The following is a 22,737-nucleotide window of genomic DNA, read 5'->3' as shown; positions in this document are numbered from 1 at the left end:
TTTTCTTTTTTATTTTTTTATTGATGGTTATAGAGAACAAAATTAAACTTGTTTTGCAGAGATGCTGGAGCCCCCCTTTATGTACAAGCATCAGATGGCATTGGAGGGAAGGAATTCTAGTCCCTTCAGAGCTGTTTGACCTTTGCTAAACCTCCCTTGGCTGTCCCTCTGTCGATATTATTGATTTGATATTATATTGATATTATATCATAGCTGTTGTATACTTTATATCATCATGTTAAGGTCATATGGAATAATGCACGTTATAAAATTCATTATATAAAATACCAGAGTGGTAGAGGACAACTGTTTTTCCCCATGCACTTGGAAATGCGTTTTGTAGAAGCACCTTTTAAAAGGTATTTTTTATAGATGTCATAGAATTCAGCTGTGATTTTTATTCATTTCAGCAGCGAGTGGACTCAACACTGCCTTGCAGTGATGTGCGAGACAGCCTGGAAAGCCCCAGGAGCATCTTTTTGAATTGACCCTCACGATGCTCAGGCGTGCAGGGCGCTGCCGGTGACACCGCGGGCACCGTGCGGTCACCACCGGAGCCTTCCCGAGCCGCGGAGCAGGGAGAGGCCAAGCTCTGCCTCCATCCTTGTCCAGTTCCCAACAGGAACGGCGTGACCCGAGCTCCAGGAGTGTTTGGACAGCGCCTCGGGCCAGGGTGGGATTTGGGGGATGCTGCTGTGCAGGGCCAGGAGCTGGGTGGGATTTGGGGGATGCTGCTGTGCAGGGCCAGGCGCTGGACTCCGTGGTCCCTGCGGGTCCCTGCCAGCCTGGCAGAGTCAGTGACTCTGTGTCATTTGCCCTTCATTTGGTACATCCAGGAGCTGAGTTTGGTACATTGTGAGGCCGCGGGAGTTTGGAGCCCCCTGGAGCCGTTTGGAAGGCCGGGGGTGCCGGGTGGGCCACCCCCTCCGAGCCCCGTCTGTCGGGATTTCTGGGTGTCCTTGTTCCTGGGTGAATAAAAGCGTCTTTGTGCCGAGCCTCGGCGGATCAGGTGAGGAGCCGGAGCCCGGCCCGTGACGCAGGTGCGGGCGGTGCTGGCAGCGCTCCCGGCCCGGGCCTTTCCCCCGCTCTGCCCGGGACGAGCCCTTCCCTCCGCCGGCGGTGCCCGGCCCGGGGCTGACGCAGGACCTGCCCTTCTCCATCAATATTTGCTCTGGTGCCAGCAGCGCTCCCGCAGGAGCTCCAGCCTCACACGTCCCCGCAGACGGTGCCGGAGCCCCGTGCAGCATGAGGGACCGGCTGGCGGAGCTGCAGCAGCGAGTGGCGGCCGAGGGGGACCCGCACGACGACTCCCTGAGCTTCGACAACCCCGCGTTCGTCGGGGACGACGCCAGCCCCGTGGGCCGGGCGCTGCGGGAGGCGGCCGAGCTGTGGCGGGCGCTGGAGCGGCTGGAGCAGCTCTCGGAAAGCATCGACAGGACGCAGCAGTCGGTGCTGTGCTGCACCTCGGAGGAGAGCATCGCCCGCGAGAAGAGCGGCCTCGGAGCGGCCCGCGCCGCCTTCGCCCGCCAGGCCGCGGCCCTGCAGCCCCGGCTGGGAGCGCCGCCGGCGGCCCCGGTGGGGGGCTCGGGGCGAGCGGGGCCCCGCGTCCGCCAGACCCAGCTGTGGCTGCTGCTGCGCCGCTACGGCGCCGTCCTCGCCCGCCACTACGCCCGGGAGAGCCGCTACCGGCACCGGCTGAAGGAGCAGATCCAGAGGCAGGCGGAGCTGGCGGGCATCAACCTGGGCGCCCAGGACGTGGATCTGCTGGCCGAGAGCCCCCAGGGGCCTCGCATCGTCGGCCGCGACCTGGAGGAGCTCAAGGCCAAGCATCACCTGGGCCTGGCCCAGGCGCGGCAGCGGCAGCTGCTGGAGCTGGAGGCGCAGCTGCTGGAGCTGCGCGGGCTGTTCGTGCAGCTGGAGGGGCTGCTGGCCCAGCAGCACGGCGCTGCCGACAGCGTGGAGCAGCACGTCCTGCGCACCCTGGACTACGCGGCCCAGACGGGCGGCGGGGTGAAGAGAGCCGCCAAATACCAGCGGCCGTCGCGGCGCTCGGCCCTGCTGAGGGCGGCTCTCGGGCTCTGCTCCTGCTGCCCCTGCCTGCCCTGCCCCGGCCGGGGCCTGCGCTGAGCCGGGGCTGCTGGGGCATTGCAGCAGCGCTCCGGGATTCACCCGTGCCGGGCGAGAAACGGTGTCTGGTGGGAGGGAGAATGTCCTGCGCTCCTGGAACAGCAGGGCAGGAGACGTGGACACCTTGTATGATGGTGCGAGGACCATGTGTATCTTGTAGAATGGTGTAAGGACCATGCACGCCTTCCTTGATGGCACAGAGACCATGCACGACTTGCTTGGGGATGCAGGACCCATGCACACCTCACATGGCAGCATGGGGATCACACACACCATTCCCGATGGCACAGGGACCACACACACCTTCCCTGATGGCACAGGGTCCACGCACACCATCCTGATGGCACAGGGACCATGCACACCATCCTCATGGCACAGGGACCATGCACACCATCCTGATGGCACAGGGACCGTGCACACCATCCTGATGGCACAGGGACCATGCACACCATCCTGATGGCACAGGGACCATGCACACCATCCTGATGGCACAGGGACCATGCACACCATCCTGATGGCACAGGGACCGTGCACACCGTTCCTGATGGCACAGGGACCGTGCACACCATTCCCGATGGCACAGGGACCATGCACACCGTTCCTGATGGCACAGGGACCATGCACACCATCCTGATGGCACAGGGACCACGCACACCATTCCCAATGGCACAGGGACCATGCACACCTTGGATGGCAGCACAGAGACCAGTTGCACCTTGCACAGAGATAGAATAACCATTCACACCTCACCTGGAAGCATGAGAACCAGGAACCTCTTGCACAGTGTCACAAGGACTGTCAACACCTTTCCTGATGGCACAGGGGCCTTGCAGACCTTGATGGCATCATGGGGACCATGCACCTCCATTGCAGCACCCAGCCAAGAAAAGCACTTTTAACACTCCAAAACCTGACTTCAGAACTGTCACATTTCTTGATTTTGTTACTGTTTCAAGGAGAGAGGGCAAAAACCCTGTTGAAGTTTTTGGCAGGTCTGTGGTTACATGTGAGGGGACCCAGTGGCTTGGTGCCACCAAGGAGCAGCATGAAGGCTCCTCCACCACATCCCAATCCTGATTCTCCCCACTTCCTCCATTTTCACTCCCTGGGGGTTATTTTTTGCATTCATGTTGCATTTTGGTCGTTGCTGCTTTGTCAGGCAGTGGGTCAGCTTTGGGCTGGGTGTTCCTCGTGGCTCATCCCATGCTCTGACACCAGGAGAGGGTTTGCACAATTGTTCTGGGAATCTGCAGGCTTTTACTTCAACCTGCACCTTTCCAAATCAGCCAACATCCCACGCATGCTGGAAAGCTGGAAACTTCAAGTGGCCCTTTTTTTCTGGTCCCTCTATCACCACCTAAGTTTCCCAAAACCTTTCAAATTAAAGCCTTGGGCCTGATTAAGTTTTTTTGGGAGCCTTTGTGGTAGGTCCCTCTGTGTCCTGACAGCTCATCCCAGTGCTCTCAGCCACCCTTACATTTATTTTCATCTTCTAGCTGAGCTTTAATAAAACAATTTCTCAATAACCTCTTGAGTGTGGAGAGTTATTTCTTTGCAGCAGGGAGCCCAAAGCTAAGGAAGAGCAGAAATTGAATCACTTCTCAGTGTGTTGATTGAGTTAAATTCTTAGGAATGTATAAAACTTAATTTTCAGGCTGATAAATTCATATTTTCTGTTGACCTGGAAGACCCCCACACCAGGAATGTCCATCCCTATGAGAACTCTGGGAGCCAAGTTGAGTGGTCTCTGCTCCTGCCCTCTTCCTCCTTTTTTATTTTCCATTTGTGAGGTCTGAATGAATATTCCTTTTTTCATTCAAATTTTGATGAACGGAAGTTCACCTTTATTTAATTTTCATTTTAAAAAAAACAACAATCCCACAACTTCCAGACCATTGGAAACAGCCCTTGCATCCCACATGCAACCCCACATTTACTGTGTGGCTGCAAGAGCCACCTCCTGGGAAGCGCTGAAGTTATTTACAGCCTCCCAGGATACAAAGAGAAGGGAAATAAACCTGCTGAGGTTGGGAGGTGGCAAATCTAAGCTCAATAAAACATATTTAACCTCCTTTCATGCCCCACTGTCACAGCTCCGTGCAAACAACCTCCCTGGAGCCCTCTCAGGTGGCTGGGCAGCGTCTGGCCCGACTGGTTTTGCTGCTGGAGATCATTATCATTTATCATTATCAAACTCAGGGGAAGGCTGGGTCAGCAGCAGTGCCTTCAGCCAGGACGTGTTCCCTGAGGATTTCATGGAGCACAGCTCCCCTGGAGCCCAGCACAGAGGGGATGGTCCTGTGCTCATGGGGCTTCAGCAGCCAGAGATCTCCTGAGTGTGGGATCAGCTGGAAAATAACCCTGATTGTGTTCAGGGATCCATGAGGAGTTAAAGGAGGAGGAGGAAAACAGGAGAAACTTCATACCTTGGAGTGGATCTTCCCACCAGTGGATTCAGTGGTTAATGAGCCTTCATGTATTTTTGAATCTGCCTGGTGGCTTTTCTTTAAATACTGGCCTCAGACAGGATCTAATTATTGCAGAGCAAAATAATTAATGATATTGTAATGTGGGCATGAAGGGAAGATTCCTTTCTCTTCTGCCTCTGGAACACATTTAGGAATATTCCTGGAGATGGTGACACCAAGGTGCAGAACCTGCTGGAACAATTCCAAGAATATACACGAGAGAGCTGTTTTGTCACAAATGAGCATCAGAAATGTAAGAAGTTCACATTTAAAGGGAAAAATAAGAGAAAGCCAAAGTTAAAAATTGAAGCCCCTCAGCTCTGCTCTGCACTCACACTCATGGAAGGCACTGAAAGAGGAATTTTTGGTAAAATGTGTTAAAAGGAGCTTATGAAAAGCCCAAAGCCTTTGTAACTGTGCTGGTAGCACCTGCAAAGTCTTTCTGTTGAAGAAGTGTCACTGAAAAGAATTTTTTTTTTAAGAACACAAAAGCTTTTGCTGACATTTAGACAAGTAAATAATTCCAGAGCAAATTAATCACCCTGCAGAACTTGTTTTTAAGGTGAGGTGGGTTATCACAGCTCGAGAGTTCCTGCTCAGGGACCCTGGGGAGGTTGTGAATTCTAGCTCAAACACTGAGCTTTGGTCCTTTCAATGTTGTTGATTTTTGATGTCACAACAAAGCCCCACAAACAGAATAATTTCTTGTAAATGCAGGTTTTTAAAAGCCTCCTGAACACTGAAAAGGAACTCAGTTCCCTGAATTCTCTTGCATTTGAACCATCTCTTTGGCCAAACATCTGGGCATCCACATTCATCAGCAAAATGGGGGCAGGAAGTTGAACCATGATTTCATTTTGTTGTTCTCCAGTTCCCCAGCACAAGAGGAAGGATAAATTCTTCATTCAAAATATCTAAAGATTTTAATTCAATAGGAGATATTGAATGGATTATATTTGCATTTTTTTTTCATTGAAAACCATTGCTCAATATTTCTAGAAATTTTTCAAAAGGGGATTTTTTAGTTCTCAAATCACACTTGGTAATTTTATTCTGAATATACTTAAGGTCAAATCAGAAATTCATTCTGCTGTGGGGGCTACCAAGTGATTGCCTTGCTTCAAAACACTTTTTTACATTTCCCTCCCCAACCCAGGAATGTGTCAGCAGTTTAAATTGACTTGATTTGTTTTCTCCCCAGTTTTTCATGTATTTTGCAGTGAATCAACAACTGTATTCATAGAGCTCATCAAATATCTGCTGCTGCCTCTCCAAAAAATATGGAGATCTGGCTCACAAGCCTTTCTGCAGGAGTGGGGATCTCTGCCAAGAAATTCAGGGGAGACACTGCTTGTCTTGGAAACCCCATCCTTGGGCTTTAGCAACAAATTGAGCTCATTTTTGGTGTTTGCTTCAGCTGGATGTCTTGGTTGTCCCTGATCTGTGTGGGCAGCCTGGAGCAGGTCACATCTCAGTTTTTAAGGGGGTTTCACTACAGGCATGAACTACATTGCATTTTTCAGGTTTAAAATACTGCTGTTGGATTTTCCTGTCAGGGATGAAATTTTATCTCCATGTCTCTTCCTGCAGACAACTCATACAAAAATCTACCAGCAATAATTTAGGATCACACAATCCCAGAATTGTTTGGTTTGGAAAAGGCCTTAAAGATAATCCAGCCCCAGCCCCTGCCATGGGCAGGGACACCTTCCACCATCCCAGGCTGTTCCAATTCCCATCCAACCCAGCATTACACACTTCCCAGGGATGGGGCAACCACAGCTTCTCTGGAAAACCCATTCCAGGACCTCCCCACCCTCACAGCCAGAATTCCTTCCCATTATCCCAACTGACCTTGCCCTCTGGCAGAGGGAAGCCATTCCCCCTTGTCCTGTCACTCCTGGGCAGCTCAGACTGGAAATTCCAGTTTCCCCAGAGCCTGAAGCCCTGTTTGCACAAATCTTTGTGTTTTCCAAGCTGAGACTCAGGGGCTGTTCCTGGATGGGAGGGCAGAACTTTCATGATGGGAGAGAAAGGAGAGGGATTTGTGGCAATTTTTTATCCTCACCATGTTCCCATCACACCGGGAATGATGGATACATCACAGTTTGCCAGGATCCCACAGTGGCACTGCAGGATGGATCAAGGAGAGCTTCTCAGGGATGATTTGGTGCCTAAGTGCTGTTTGCAAGGCTCCAGGTGAGATCCAGGGGACAGCTGGATGCTGTCCCTGGCAATCTGCATTGCTGGGACTCTGGGAGCCTCGGAGATGAGTCATGCCCAGGGATGGGACAGCGGTGACAGTCCAGGGATGACTGTCCTGGCTTTGCCTGGAAACCGGGTCAGAGCCACCTTTGCACCCACGGTGATCAGCAAGGCTTTTAACAGCCCTAAATTCGAGTTCTGGTGCAATCCTCTCTTCACAGGATGTTTTTAATTTGGCTTCATGACCTGGATCAACTTCTGCTTCTCTAAAAAAGGGCTTTGTTTTAATGATTTTGTCAATCTATGTGCACTACAACCTCTCCACAGAGTCTTTGATAACCTTTCACTCAGAATATAGAGTTTTTCAGGCTGGATTAACACTGAGAAACAACAGAATTGACTGTTCAAGCCCAGCAAATGGGTCAGGCTGAACTTTGCTGTATCAAATACACCTTAACGAGAGTTTTCCCTCCTGTTTGTAGTGGCACAGAGCCATTTGTGATGAGGAGCTGTTTTACAGCTCAGATGTTCTGTCTGGCTTGCAGGAGTCTGTCTCCAAGACAGATCCTGTGGCACTTGGTTTTATGGGAGAAGGAGGTGGCCTCTCTGTCCTCCAGGAAAGGCCCAGTATTTTTTATTCTTCACGAAATTACGGTGGCTGAGTGACATAATTTCCCGTATGTTCCTCAACAGTGAATCCTATTTCCCAAATATTAGCACAGCAATAAACCTGAGACCTGTAGAAAGCTTTGGAGCCATCAGCCAACAACGAGCAGACTGGTGGTGACTTCCAGATGGAATCGTGGGCAGAAAGCACCAAACAGGAGCAGCCCATGTCATAAATCACAATTATTAACTGGCATCATTATTTGGGCCACAAAGATCAGTTTTTACTTATCTTTATTTTTAACAGAGATGTGAATCAAACATGAAGTGGGAAAACTGGAAGAGTTGTTTCCAAGCGTGGTTTTCCAGAGTGGTTTTCAAGAGCAATCCTCTCCCTGCTCTCTGGGTGACACGGTGAAAACCTTTGCTCCTTTTTGTCCCCACGTCATATCCTTCAGAGGGTGGATATTTCTACATTTAATTCTGATGTTATGCAAATGGGAAGAGAAATAATCGTGTCAGTGCCTCTCTGAGGTGAGGGTACAAAGGCTTTCCATGCTTTTCCACACTAGGATGGCATAACTGCAATAAAACTCTGTTTTACTCACTGCTTTACACTCAGCTCAACTCTAAACCAGCTCCTGTTTAAATCATTTACTCATTTTCTTTTTATATGGAGCCTGACAGGCTTCAGAATAACTGAAGTGGAGAATATTAGGAAGAGAGGAGCAGGGAAGATAAACAATCTTGAGAGCAGCGTACAAATGCAGCTCGTTCAGTGCTGGAACGGGAACATTCAGGCACTTTTTCCAAAAGAAGCAATTAGCACTTTTTAAATAGCTGCAAAAACTCCTTGTGTTCACTGCCATGAGGAATGGATGAGGCTTATTCACCACAACAAAAAGGATTTTATTGAAAACAGGGAGCAGATAGGAGACCTGAAACCCAAACTTTTGTTGGAAGTTAGTGGCTGTATAATCCGAGTGGAGCAGGGAGCTGGGTTGGTTAAGGTGGGCAGCAGATATCCATGGGTTTCCTACAGGAATTTTTTGAAGTTTTCATGGTTCCTGCCCCAGCATCCTCAGAGCTGAAGTGTTTCCTGGTTTACTATTTCAATATAGAATGTCAGGATGGTTTGGGTTGGAAGGGACCTTAAATCCCATCCCATCCCACCCCCTGCTATGTCAGGGACACCTTCCACAATCCCAGGGTGCTCCAAACCCTGTCCAGCCTGGCCTTGGAGACTTCCAGGGATCCAGGGGCAGCCACAGCTGCTCTGGGCACCCTGTGCCAGGCCATCCCCACGCTCACAGGGAAAATCTGGTGGCTGAAAACCATCAGCAGCACAGGAAGACCATGAAATTCCTGACCCAGATTGGGTTTGGATTCAGCTCTATCCACAACAGCTGCAGGAAATCCCAGCCAGGGTGACTGGAGGGGCTGTGGGGCTCATCCAGTCCAGCATCCCACGAGCCCAGGTCAGCTGGGGCTCTGCTCAGCCAAGTCTGAACAACCTCCAGGGATGGAGACCTAAATCTCTGGGAAATCATCCCTTGGGGGAGTCTGTTAAAGAAATTTCTATTCAATTTGGTGGCTATTGAGAAAGCTGAAGTGTAGGTTGGCTGTAACTTGGGACCTGAAGCACTTCCTCTAATTTTGCTCCATATTCTTGCATTTTAACCATGCCTTGTCAACGTTCAGAAATGTAAATAGGGACTGGAGCAGATGTGCCTCAGTCTAGGATAGAAAATCAGTATTTTGTCCTTTTGTCTCTGAGCTGTTGAGGAAGTTCTGGGAGAGGATTGTGGACGTGACCCAGCAGATCTGCTCTGCCGTGGAACATGGGCCCTCTCTCTTGTGCTGCCTCAGAATAGAGTTTAAAAGAAATCATTCTTATTTCCATACTGAGTCATTGCTGGCACTTTGTCGAGCGAGTGAATTTCATTTCAGCTGGTGGTGAATTGGGGACAGGTGCAGAGGATCAGCTTTTTGTTCTCCTGGCAGATGCAAGGAGGGGGGAGAGCAACATGGTTCTCCTCCATAAAGCAGCCACAGAATAATGGTAAATTAAGACTAAAGCATTTCTGATGAATAAAGGCAGAAGCACAAAGTTTCAGAAGAAAATGTGATCCACAAGAAAACTGAAGTTTCCAAACTTGCAAAATACTAATTTGTTGTAAAGCCAGATATTTCTAATTTGTTTTAGTGGCTTTGAAACATCTCATGGAATCATTTAGGTTGAAAATAACCCAGCTGGAGGAGCAGAAGGTGGGTGAAGTCACCCAGCCCAGCACATTCTGGTCCCAGGTAGGTGGGAGGGGTTACAATAGGTACAGACCTCAGAGCCTGACCTTGGACCCGGCCACCACAGAATTTCTCACCAATTCATTGCAATCTGTTTTTTGCACTTATATCATTCCTAAAAGTGGTTTTGGGTAATTTGGGCCTATTGTTTTATTATTTAAATGGTCATTTCTCAGTTAGAAAAGGCTACAATAAAAGTCTTCAGCGATTCAAAGCTCTCTCTTGAGAAAAGTGATGTAATCAATAAAATTAACTATGAAATACTTGATTAACTGATTAAATTTGGGTTTTAGACACTGGAAAAGCTACTGCCAGTCCTTTTCACTGTCAGACAGTGAACCCTCCTGGCTTTGAGGGCAGCCAGTTTTGGGGCAGGCTGATGTACAAGCACAGGCTTTGGAGTGTGAGAAAACCCGAGTGGTGATTTCAGCGGAGCTCCATCCACCCCAGGGTCCACATCCTGCATCCATTTATCCTTCCAGGGACAAACTCTGAGCTGTAATTCCACCCCAGTTTGGCAGTTTCATAATTTTTCATCGTTTTCCCACCGTTTCATGGTTTTCCCAGCCAGCGACAGCCGTGTCCCAGGGTCGGCACAAGCAGCCCCTTGGCAGCTCTGGGGACGCTGCTCAGGCTCCTCCAGCCCATCTGCCACACGGGTCCCAGGGATTTGTGCCTCCAGCGGGGAGGACACAAGGAATTATTTATGTGTGGGCTCACAGGGGAGCAGCCCCGGCAGATGGATCCCTGCGGAAAGCTCCGAATCCCTCATCAGATCCGTCCTGTGGATGCTGCAGGAGGGCGATGCTGCGGCCAGGCCTCTCCCGGCCCCGTGTCCGTGGGCGCTCCTGCCAGAGGGAAAGACCTGGGCAGGGCTGAGGATGCGTTTTAGAGGAGGAAAAGCGGCAGGGAAGGGAAGGAAGCGAGGCCTGTGGGTGGTTTGCCGGGAGGCTGCGGGCTCTGCCAGCAGGGAATGAGGGGCTGAGATCCCGCTCTGGAACTCGGCTGCTCCATCCCTGTCCCACCCAGCGGTGTCACCGCCAGCCCGGGCAGTGTCCAGGGACCTGCAGCCATCCCTGTGCCAATTAACACCTCCTGTGCCAATTAACACCTTGGCCGTGGGTAATTAACCCGCGGGCGCATCCCGGCTCTGCCCCTGCCCGCGGTCGAGAGCGGAGCCCAGCCCAGCCCAGCCCGGCCCAGCCCGGCCCGGCCCGGCTCCTCCCCACAACCCCCCAGCCTAATTAAAGGGCTTGATGTGTGCTAATGGCTGCACTAATTAAATGTTGCTGCTTATCATTAAATAATGAGGCTCATTAGCATAGGCTGTGCAGCGAGGCGCTCGTGGCTCTGCCCAGGAAACCCGGGAGTTCCCTGCTCCAGAACGGGATGATCCAAGGTTTTTTCCCAGCATCTTAAAGCATTTTGACTTGTTTAGCCCAAAGAATTTTAAATCGGGAACATTTGAACGGGCTGTGGAGGGAAACATCCATCTGCTTGCTGGTTTGGGTCACTATTGATCCCTCCAGTGTTCCAGAGGCTCGGGGAAAATCGGATATCGAGCACGTTCCCAAAGGGAACATTTTTGCATGTGTACAAAGCTGAATTGATTGCAAGAGTGCAGCTAGCACTGTGAGAAATTTCAGCTGGTTGTTTTCCTGGTGCACCACAGAACAATGTTTTTTGTGTCATTTCTGCACCATAATTCTCAAATTTCCTGAACTAAGCAGAATATGAAAAAGCAGAGTATTAAAGACTCATATCCACTGAAATATTCACGATATAAAATCTTAACACATCCACAACACTAACTTAAAACATTCCAGCCATTGGGTAAAAATAAAAACTGGGAAAAAAACCCAAAACACACAGCAGGGCTGAAAATCCAACTTGTTTTCACTACTCAGTTGCAGATAACCCTGGTGAATCAGAGAGTCCTTTTAAATCCTCATTTTATATAATTTTATTATCAGAGAGGCCAGCTGGGATCATTGTGGCTAAAGATTACCAACATTTCCATTACCATCACTTTATAGCTTGGCCATAAACATCCCTCAGAAGTGGGATGGTCCAAGGCTTTGCTGAGGAAGAAATTTTTACCTTCAAAACTTTGAGTGACTTCGGAACCATTAAGGAAGGCAAAAGGAAAATAAAAAGGTTAATTTTCCTCATGGTAGATATTTTTTCCAGCCTTCATACCACAGAAGTCTGGTTGCAATGGATACTGCTCCTTCCTATTTGCTTGCTTCCTTGGAAAATAGCTTTGTATCAGGAGCAAAACAGGGCAAAAATGGGATTTTTTTTTTGGTGGTAGGTTTGTTTCTGGGATGGGGTTTGTGCTTGTGCTCTGCAGAAGGGCAGAGTCAGGATTTACCCTGGCTGTGATGTTTTCTCCTCTCCATTAACAATGGGAAAAAAGCTGGGATATAGTGCTGTGAAACTGCACTGAGAGAGGGAAAACTGGGAGCGATGAGAACTGGAGCAAATGCCCTTTTGCTGGATACAATGGGATAATTTTATTCATAAAATGGCAAATCATTTCCATGCTGGAAAGCATTTTGCTTTTTCTTAGCGGGGAAACAATGGGCACAATTCATGCAGGCAGCAAGGAGAACACGTTTGAAGGCAGAGAGAGCTCCAGAGCTCCGTGTGAGTGTGGTAAATGCTACTTTAACTCCACATCCAGCCCCGGAGCTCCCTCAGGGATCGTTCCACACATGATGCCGTGCCCTGGATCAATAGGTTAAAGCTCCCTCATCACTTTGTACCACTGGATCAAATAAAGGTTATTTTTAGCTCCAAACCACCTTTGTCCTGTGGTATCCGAGAGGGAGGAGCTCCCTGGGACCTGTTGGGTTGGAAATTCTTTCCTGTTGGAGTGATATCCGTGTTATCTCCATGTGAGCATCAGACAAGGGGTTTGACCCTGATCTATTTATTTCCCATTAGGGGAGCCCATTAAAAGAGATCAGAGGCCAACTCAAAGTGCACAGATCATTCCTCTGGCTACTGAGAGCCAGGGAAATAAGGGAAAAGAATTTTATTCCTCCCTTACCAAGCAATTCCAGGTCCTGGGGTGATCTGTGTCAGGCAAATATTCAGGAAATATTCATCCACATTAATATATGGACAATGCCAGGATGCCCAGGAAAATCCCATCTCCTGGGACCTCAGCAGGAAAACAAAAATTAAAATTAAAATTAAACTTATAAAATTAAAATGGGTGTTATTGCTGGCAGGGAAGGAGATAAGATGTTAAATAAACCTGATAAGGGATGCAGGGCTGTAGCACATCCAGGGATTCACAACTGTAAGAGCTCAGATGGGACAGGAGATTTGTAGGAATCAGTGGCATGGCACCCATGAATCTACAATAAAATACAATATTTCATAAATAAAAATATCTTCTACCCAGCATTGCTCACAGCCACTATGTCCCACCTGAAATTTATCCTTCTGAGCAGATTTTTGGGAAGACTAGGAAGAAGGGTTGTGGTGCAAAATTACATTGATTTCTTATTTAAAATAGACTTTCCTGGGGTTTTGTCTCTGTGTGAGTGTGTGGGTTTTATTCTTTCATTAAATAAAAACCTAATGAAAATAAGGATCTATAAAGTTGGAGGGCAGGAATGACTCCACTGCCTCTGGAGAGAGGCCATTAGCTCTGTCTGAGCTATTTTATTACTGAGAGCTGCAAAACCACTCCTTTGCTCACAAAACCAGCTACATTTTAGTTTGGTAGCATTTGGGGGAGGACTGTGATTAATCGAGAGGTCGATTTTCTACATTTTCTGTACAATTTCAAATTCAAATGATATCCAAATTAAATTTAAACCTGAAAAAGGCTCTTTTTGCTTACACAGAAACAGCCTGAACCACCCACATACAGGAGCTCTTCTCTTAATGTGTTTTTCCCAAGATTTGACAAAAAACCAGATTTCTAAAAGGTTTTCCTTTATCCACACAGGACATTCCTGCATCCTGGTAAAACCTGCTCAGAGCCACTGGACTCCAAACACCTGAGTGTGAAGAATATCAGGCAGACCAAATAAAGGGTCAGGATTACTCTGGCTGTGTTCTCCTGGGTATCCAGAGGGCTCAGGGAATTCAGGAGGAAATTCCACAGGAACTTTGGTGCCAGATTTTGCCCTGGCTGCCTCCTCTGCTCCAGAGCTGTGTCACCATTTTATGGAGCACACGGAATATTCCTGGATTCATTATTTCCACCTCTGCTTCCCCCAGGAGCAGACACAAAACTTCATTATTTTTTTTAATTTAACTCACTAGAAATACTGAAAATTGCTTTGAGAAGTTAATGTACCTAAAATACAACAAGCAAGCTCTGCTGTACATTAAAGACAAAAAATTCCTGCTCTGGTCCAGTTCTCTGTGTGCCCAGTAAAATAGTGGAATATGGAATAACAGGCTTAAAACCCCCCCATCATTATGGAATAACAGTTTTAAGAAGCCTTGTTCTGTACCAAAACCTTAAAAACTGGCAGGGGAAACATTAAATTCTGCAGCAGGACTTTACTGCCTGGGTTTTATCTCTTTTCCAGCTCCAGGTTCCAAATGAGTGTGCGGATCCCAGCATCATCCTGGTCCTGGAGACGAGGGGGGTGGATCCAGGAGCTGACATCCTGCTGGTTCTGCTCCATTCATCACCATCAGCAGGGATGCTGCTCTGCCTGGCAGATTTTTGGATCCATAATTGCATCAAAAATGGGTATTAAAGGGAATATTTCAGGCTGGTGAAGCCACGGCCCCGGGTGGCTTGGAAGAGGAAAAAAGGACAGTGTTAATAGAGGAATTCCCAAACAGAGGGTCAGCAGAGATTGACGGAAAAGAGGAAGGAGAGGGAGGAGGCAGAGATTACAGAGCAGTAATGCTCTGAGTAATCCAGCAATCAGGGATGCTGGCCTGGAAAACCAGGAGTAGGTGGCACCAGTTTTTCCATAGGGATAGGGACAGGACTGCCCAGTGACAGCACAGCCCTGACTGGATCACATTTCAGAGCAGGGAAAACTCTGCAGATGGAAAGTAAGACATGGCTTATGGAGGTGGTTTGTGAATAATTACATTTACATGCTTTAAAAAGTCCCATCCCAGCAGAACCAGGCATGAGGCTGCAGCCTCAGCTCTCCAAGGTGGGAGCTGCCCCATGGAGCTGAAATGGGGACAGAAGTGCCACTCCTGAGAGTTAAACAGAAAATTCCCAGCTTTGGAAAGCCTTGGGAAAGCCTTGGGGCAGGCTGGCTGCTCCCACACCCAGAGCTCTCTCTGTGTCCTGCCAGGCTGGAGCTCCTCCTGCTCCAGCCCATCTGTGCTGATTTTATCACCATAGACTTCAAATGAGTTGGATTTCTCCTGAATCAATCCCCAATTAATTACCTCAGCTGAACATTGTACAAAGGACCAATTTTTATCTCTTTCCCTGCCCATGTGACTGATTCACTGGTAATGGAAATCTTTGCCTTCAGGCAGAGGAACGATGGCAGCCGGGTCTTCTGCTGCCCATAAAAGCCAGAAAAACTCAGAGATATTGCTCTCCTTTCACCATTTTCCATTTTTTATAGACATTCTGCATCCAATCAATCGTAACAAATGTCTTCTCTAAGCTCCTTGTATATTTTTTAAAGGTCTGACTGGTGCAACTCCTGAAGGAAGGAATAGGAATATGGCTGTAAATGGGCAATTAGTGGGAAGCAACACTCATTTATGATTTTTTAATAATTTCTATGAAATGTTACGAGTCATTCTACTGAAACCTGCTTATTTGTCTTGCACTGACCTCACTAGAAACACTCATCTTGCAAAATTGACCAGCAAGCCACATTTATTGGAGTCATTTAAACTGGGAAATATCAAGTGACTTATAAAATGCAGAAGCTGGAGCAGAGGATTCACATTTGTAGAATCTCCTCTTTCTGCCACTGGTTAACCCAGCCACTTCAATGGCAGCAAATCATGAGTCACAAGCCTGTAGGAAACAGAAAATCCATCCAAAGTCTGGAATATTTGTGGTGGTAGGAGGGACAGCAGCAGGATTCAGCCACCGTGGTGCCACTGGAGAAGGAAGGTTGAGGACCCTCCAAGGGTCTCCAGCCTGCAGGACTTTGTCCATCAAGCGAAAGGAACTCCCCTGTAGGATGGAGAATCTTTGTCTGCCCTGTTTTTCCTGAGAGAAGTCTGTCAGTTGTGCCAGGCAGTGAATTTTATCAGTTGATGAATTGATTTCCCTGGAGAGCAAACCCTTCTCCCCACGCTGGGGACAGGCCCAGGAGATGGGCTGGGTTTGATGGCACAGGAGCATGTTTGGGTTTGCTCTTTCCTCCTCCCTCAGCTCTTCCCAGTTCTCCCTTCTCCTCCTGACTCATAAATAATGGAGCTGTACAGAACAGCCAGAATCTACCCAGATCTTCTTACAAAAGGAGGTATTCTCCACTGGAAAAACCAGTGTAATTGCAGTTCCATTTTATTATTTGATCTCTCTGTTGTTTATAGTGTAAATAAGGAAGACTGGGATTTGGGAGCTGCCTCCCAAAAACCTCTGTTAAAAAGGAAGTAGGGGTATTTTGCTTGGCTGCTATAAATACTTCATGAAAATGTCTACTCTGTCAAAGAGAATGTGAATTTGCTGAGTGTTGAAAGGAGCTGCAGAAATGCACATTAAAGATTCACAATCCAGCCCAGGCTTCATTCAGGGGAGGCTTTCTCATGATTTTTTCAGTTGATGGGATCCTTCACAGACATGAGAATATTTGTATCTTCCTTTGACTAAAAAGCTGCTTTAAAGCATAGCTTGATGGTCTTATTCAAACAGAGACAACATTCAAAGCTGGCAATTAAGGACTCAGGGTTTTGGCCAAGGCATCACATCCCCACTGCTGAAATATTCAGTGCTCAGTGCTGGCACTGGGTTTGTCTCACTTGGTGAGGAGCAAACTCTGGATTTGAGCTCTGCAGGTCACCTCAGGTGCCTCGTGACACGGCCATGCTGAGCTTCTCCACGTCCTCCTCATTGAATCCAAAATTAAATAGCCCAGAAATCACAGAATCATAGGATTTTTGCATTATTTTCCACCCTGTTGGTTGCAGGGATATGTGGGGTGAATCAGCCAAATAATCCATGAGATTTTAAGTTGTATTCCAGCTATTTTGGTTGGACAGGGCTTGGAGCAACCTGGGACAGTGGAAGGTGTCCCTGCCCATGGCAGGGAATGGAAAGAGATGAGCTTCAAGGTTCCTCCCAACCCAAACCATTCTGGGACCCTGTGATTCTCTCTTGGATATTCCCAAGTGGTTATTTTCCAGTTTTCCAGGTGCCAATCCCAGCGAGTCCTGCACATGTAACACAACACCTGCATATCCTAATTAAATGCTGAATTCCATTTGTCTTGAATACTTGTCCATGGCTGTATCTGATTTAAACCTGCCAACTGTTTTTCCCTAACAAACCATGATTTATTTGAGTAGATCCTGCAATCCATTTCTCAGGGCAGCACCTCTCCCTGCAGTCATTTGGGCTGTTCTGTGTCTTACTGTGCTTCCATTCTTTTTGAAAGAAAATGAAATCTCCCACATGGATTAGCATAATTTCTTGTGAGAGTGACTGTGCTAAAGCCATTGACTAAAGCAGTTTGCAAACCAGAATATTTCTCAGGGAGATGAGTTCCTTCTGGGCAGATATGCAAATGCAGCCTTCTTTTTATTCAAATATCTGAGGAATTATTTGTGGGGAATTAGTTTTTGTTCCTGAATCAGTATAAAAAGCACTTGGACACTGCCTGCATATTAAGAGTAGTTATTTATAACACTTAATAACTCAACTCAGCAAAGGTCACAAGGGATAAATGGTGCTCCTGGATTCAGGCAAACATAATTCATTAAGGATTAACATCTGTCTGGTAATAGAAAAACATAAAGGAGCTGCTTGGCCTTCACTAATTTCCCTAAGATCAACATCCTTTAGGGTTTGGGAATGTTTTATCTATTTTCTGTGCAATACAGATCCAAGGAGATATTGATTGGGATGCTCTAAGGTCAAGCCCTGGGTGTTTATGGAATATCAGGGGTTGAAAGGTGATAAAGAACAAACCCTCAGCTCTGGCACTGCTAAAATTGGCAGCCTGAGGTAGACCAGGATCCAGAAAAGGAAGGTGACCTCTTCCTAGGGTATTTCTGGGCTGAAACCACCTCAGCAGGAGCTTTCACCATTCCCCAGAAAGCTCAGGGTAAGCAAAAGCAGCCCAGAAATGAGGAGAGTTCCCAAAGAGTGCAGAACCAACCAGGAGCAAACTAGGAGTGGAGCTGGAGTGGTGCTCCTGGCCTGACACAGAGATCCAAGAGTTCTGGGAGGAGAGGAAAAGGGCTTGGAGATGAGGGGAGCTGGTGCCAGGGTGACCCAGGCAAAGTGAGATAAAACCTGCCAAGAGGGGAGTGTTCTCCAGGTGTCCCACACTCCACAGTCCATGAAGTGAAATGTGACAATATAAAAATATTTTCCATAATCACCACACTCTACCCTTGGCCACCTGGACCCTGCAGCAAGAGTGATCCAGGGAAATTCTGTGAGCAAGATCCATCTCCTCTCACTTCATCCAGCCCACAAGGGCTTCCCTGGGCAGCAGCACTCCTGCTTTCCTCTGTCACCAACCTCCCCATGCCTGGAAGTTTTCATCTGACCAGCAAGAAAAAGCAGATTTCTTGTTGAATTGACAACATCCCATTAAAATTCAGCTGGAGGTGTCTCCTGCTTTGGTGGCAGTGCATCCCTTTGGGCATCTCTCTTGTAGGTCAGACATCCTGAGGTACCACCGAAGAACCAGAACTTTATTACTACAGAGAAGAAGAGATAAAAGGGAAAGATAATAATTACAGGCTGAGCAGAGGAGAAAAATTTTATTAGTGGCTCCAACGACCTGTCTGCCCTGGGCATTGAAAGTCCACCAAAATAAACAATTGGTCTGGGAGATGTGAGTAAATAGATAATGCAAAATTTATGTTCCTTGGGTTTCTTTGTATTTAATGAATGCAGTGACTCCACAAACAGGTTGTGTGAGACACGGTGTCCAGCAGAACATGTCAGCTGAGCTGCTCTGACAAAAGCCAGGTCACGAAGGGTGACCCACTCCAAACTGCAAAGACACTTCCCCGTGCACCACCAGGACACATGGTCCTGTGAGAGACCTGACATTGCAGCAGAAAGTTCTGCAGTTGCTTGGAAAGTGAATTGTGCTTTCCTGCTGAAATGGAGAGGGCTCAGTATGGCAGAGCACAGAGTTGTGGAGCCTCAGTCCTGCTGGGACCGTGTGTGGTCACAGGAGTGATGGTCACCTGTGGAGGGAGGTAAATTTGTGTGAGGGCACAACACTGAGGAGCCCCAGCTCAGGTTTGCTCCACTCAGGTTTACTCCATCCATGGGAAGTTTAGTCCAGCCCCAGGATTAGGCTTCTCATCTTTGTATTTAAGCTACAGAGTGAAAGATGTCCCCAGCCGTGGTTTGGAACAGGATGATTTTGAGGTCCCTCCCACCCCAAACCGTTCTGTGGTTCTACGAAAATAACAAAAACCCCAAATCCCTGATCATCAGGCAAAAAATCCCAAGTCTTTTTTAGAGCAGATTTACCTGCTTTTTTTTTTTTTTTTTTTTTACCATTTCTCCTCAGGTGCGGCACAATTCCAGTGGCAACCACCAGCTCCATTCCGAGCCAGCCCATCCTCGGAGGAGGGGGAGCCGGGCTGGTGCCAGCATCCCGCCCCGGTCACCATGGCGACGGGATGCACAGGACAGCGAGGAGCAGAAACCCTTCGGAACCCTCTGGAGCTCAAGAGGAATCTCAATAATCGCTGCCCCAGACTCCGGGTGTCTCCAGGGACGGCTGTGAAGGACCGGGGTGACGCAGGCTCTGATGTCACCCGGCGATGCCACCGTCGGAATCCGGCGGCTCGCGGTGGCCCCGGTGTCACCGAGGGAATGACAATGAGCGGGCAGGGCTGGCTCTGCGGGAGGACCCGGAGCGCTAATGAATGTTAACAGCGCCGAAAGAGCCCGTGCTCGGTACGGTAATGACGGCCCGAGGCAGCGAGGGTGACACCGAAAGGAACAATTGTGATAGCAGAGGGAAAAGAAAGGGATCAGCTGCGGGAAATGCAGCTCATCTGCATGGCAGGGCTTCACCTGTGCATGGGAAATGGCCCAAGGTGGGACGAGAGGGACACGTGGAGGTGATCTGTCATTGAAAGGATCAGTCCTGGGTATTCTGTTGGCATTTGAGATGGTTTTTCCTTGGGAGATGGAGCAAAGCCGTGCTATTTCCCCTGGTGGCTCCAGGTGTTCAACCTGACACCTTCTCCAGTCATTCCACAGAATCCCAGGGTGGTTTGGGTGGGAAGGGACCTTAGAGATCACCAATTCCACCCCTGCCATGGGCAGGGACACTTCCACTATCCCAGGCTGCTCCAAGCCCTGTCCAGCCTGGCCTTGGACACTGCCAGGGATCCAGGGGCAGCCACAGCTGCTCTGGGAAATCCATTCCTGGAAAATTTCTATTCTGTTTCATCCCCACCTTCACAGGGAGGCATTTTCTCCTAATATCTGATCTAAACCTGCTCTCTTTCAGCCCCAAATTATTTTCAGATCACATCTGCCCAGCTGCATGAGGAGCAACTCGCTCACCGTGAGTGGTACATAGGAATCTTCTCCCCTGCTATTTCTTTGTAAAATTTAATTTGAGTCTCAGGTTTTCAGAGCAGAAAACTTTAATTGGAACAATGGTCACAAGCACAGGGTCTTTCTGCAGTGGTTTTGAGCACCAATAACAATTAATTTCCAAGGCTCATTATGTGGGTTATTTGTGTAATGAGCTCAGGCAGTGTTTGGAGTCACTGCAGCTGCTCCAGGTGAGAGCAGCTGAATTTCAGGTGAGGGATGATCTGTGCAGAAAATCAGATTCCTCCTGCCCTCAGCCAGGGGCTGCTGTGTCAGCACTGCACAGAGGATTCCAGGGAACATCACAGCTTGGCTTCCTGCAGGGAGGAAGCTGCAAAGACCAGGAAAATCAGGGCAGCAGCCAGGTTTAGGGGAATCCCAAAGATGAGCAAAGGGCATTTTGGCCATGAGGGGGAACTTCTTGCCCAGCCTAGGCTGAAGAATTTCAGCTGCTCCTCCAGGATCAGCAGCATCTGTGTCTTTTGAGCAAGCTAAAAAGTGCAGGCTGCTCTCTTCCCACTTCATAATGCTCAGCTGTGAAATCCCAAGGATGTGGAGCAGAAATAATTGGATATAAAATGACAAAGTGGCATTATTATATATCATAGACTTTCTGCTGAATCAATACATGTCAGGAAGAATTCTGCTGCCCCCAGCTATCAGCAAAGAAAGTTCTCCATGGCATTCCCCTCAGTTCAGTGCTTTCTTTTCTCCTGCACACTCTGCACCTGTGAAGGAGCAGAGCCTGGGACAGGGAGAGCAAGGAAGGAGCAGTTTGTTACAGAGACACCTCAGAGGAAGGCAATAATCCCCTAATATGATTGACCCTAACCAAATTTACCCTTCCTAACCATCCTACAAAATATTCACTCAGCTTTTTTTTGCCCCACAGAAAGTCAGCAGAAAAGCTTCCAAGTGTTTGAGTGAATCAGATGGATGAGCAGGTATATAAAAATCAGGATTTTTAACCCACATTATGAGGATGTTTTCTGAGCAGTCACCCAGGAAAGCCATCGGTGCCCAGGTCCCCTCTCCTCAGTAGATTTCCACCCTGATTGACAAATGGTTTTCCTTCAGATGGCCCCATCCTTCCCCAGAGCTCCTCTCCATGCTCTGCTTCTCCACCCAATCCCCCAGAGCAGCAGGGCAGGGGCAGGGCAGGAGCCTCTTGCGCACCTGTGACACCCTCAGGAGCTCTGACAAACCCCAACCTGAGCATCCTCCACTCTGCTGACACCAATCCAGGGCATAAATTCCTTCAAAGGCTGGTCCAAGCCCCAAAGCACAGCCCAAACCAGCTGGAATCAGGTGACAAAAAACATCCAAGCAGGCAGCACCACTGCTTTCTCTAAAAATTCCCTCTCCGTGCTCCAGAGCACCCCCTGGAGCAGCCCTGCCCCTTTCTCTGCTCCTTATCCCCACAGAGAATTCCCAGCACCAGCAGCCCCCGGGCTCCAGCTCATTACAGCACATAAAAACCACCACAGCCTTATCAATGCCACAGCCAGTAACACCAGAAATAAACTCTTTTTTAATAGTAGGCACTACCTCAGACACAACCTCAGCTCCTGTGAGCAAAGGTCCCTCACCAAGGAGCACTCAAGGTGTTGCTCAATAGGTTCAGGTAGCAAATGACCTGCCTGCTAATTAAAAGCTAATTATGTCCTGCAAGAAATTGCTACCCAGGTGTTCTGAGTAAATAACAGGAGAGGCTGGGCTAGTGCTGTCCTTTCTCCCAGCCCTGGGAAAGAGAGCTCTTCTAAGGGTCTCTGGAAGTTCTTTACCTTCAATTTTATGCAAATTGTAGTTATTTCATTTAAGTTTTGTTGTTTGTGCCTCAGGTGCAGTGTTGTCTCCTGGCTGGCTCTGCAGGCAAATGTCCTTTTCTGCTCTGCTCTACCATTCTTTTATTTGAGTAAGTCTAACTGGGGATGTTTCTGTCTCCCTGAAAAACAAACCAAGAAATCTGCAAAAAGCTCTTGGGGATGCTTAATGCTTGTCCCTGGTTACCTGCCAGGGGATGAGGCTGGGGAAGGAAAGGCCCTGGGAGTGATGAAAACACCTCTGTGTTCCAGGTGGGTCAAAATTCCAATTCCAGCTCCAAATGAGCAGAAATTCTCCTTCTCCATAGGATGCGAACCTCTAAATCTTCTAAGCAGTCACAGCCCCCAAAACCTGGGCAGGGAAACTGTTTTTAGGGGGAATTGAAGGATGGAAGACACAGCAAATACCCCCCAAGTGATGAAACGGACCCCAGGTTATTCCTGTCTGGCAGAGCTGATCTGGGGCCATCACGTGCCCCTGGCAGCTCCTGTT

The 22,737-nt window shown here is 48.4% G+C and overlaps 1 protein-coding gene across 1 annotated transcript; it reads left to right on the top strand.

Annotated features, from left to right (window-relative positions):
- Positions 1-1,245: 1,245 nt before the first annotated feature.
- Positions 1,246-2,127, top strand: LOC118698840 (syntaxin-1B-like). The gene has a single exon (XM_036402384.1). The coding sequence runs from the start codon at positions 1,246-1,248 to the stop codon at positions 2,125-2,127; it is 882 nt and encodes a 293-aa protein (XP_036258277.1).
- Positions 2,128-22,737: the final 20,610 nt, after the last annotated feature.

Source organism: Molothrus ater, chromosome 14, assembly GCF_012460135.2.
Source record: "Molothrus ater isolate BHLD 08-10-18 breed brown headed cowbird chromosome 14, BPBGC_Mater_1.1, whole genome shotgun sequence".
Classification (NCBI taxonomy): Eukaryota; Metazoa; Chordata; class Aves; order Passeriformes; family Icteridae; genus Molothrus; species Molothrus ater.
The sequence above is the reverse complement of the archived record's forward strand: the minus strand, read 5'-3'. Positions and strand labels throughout refer to the sequence as shown.

Coding starts and splice junctions, on each gene's coding strand:
- LOC118698840 (XM_036402384.1), top strand. CDS start 1,246: ATGAGGGACCGGCTGGCGGAGCTGCAGCAGCGAGTGGCGGCCGAGGGG.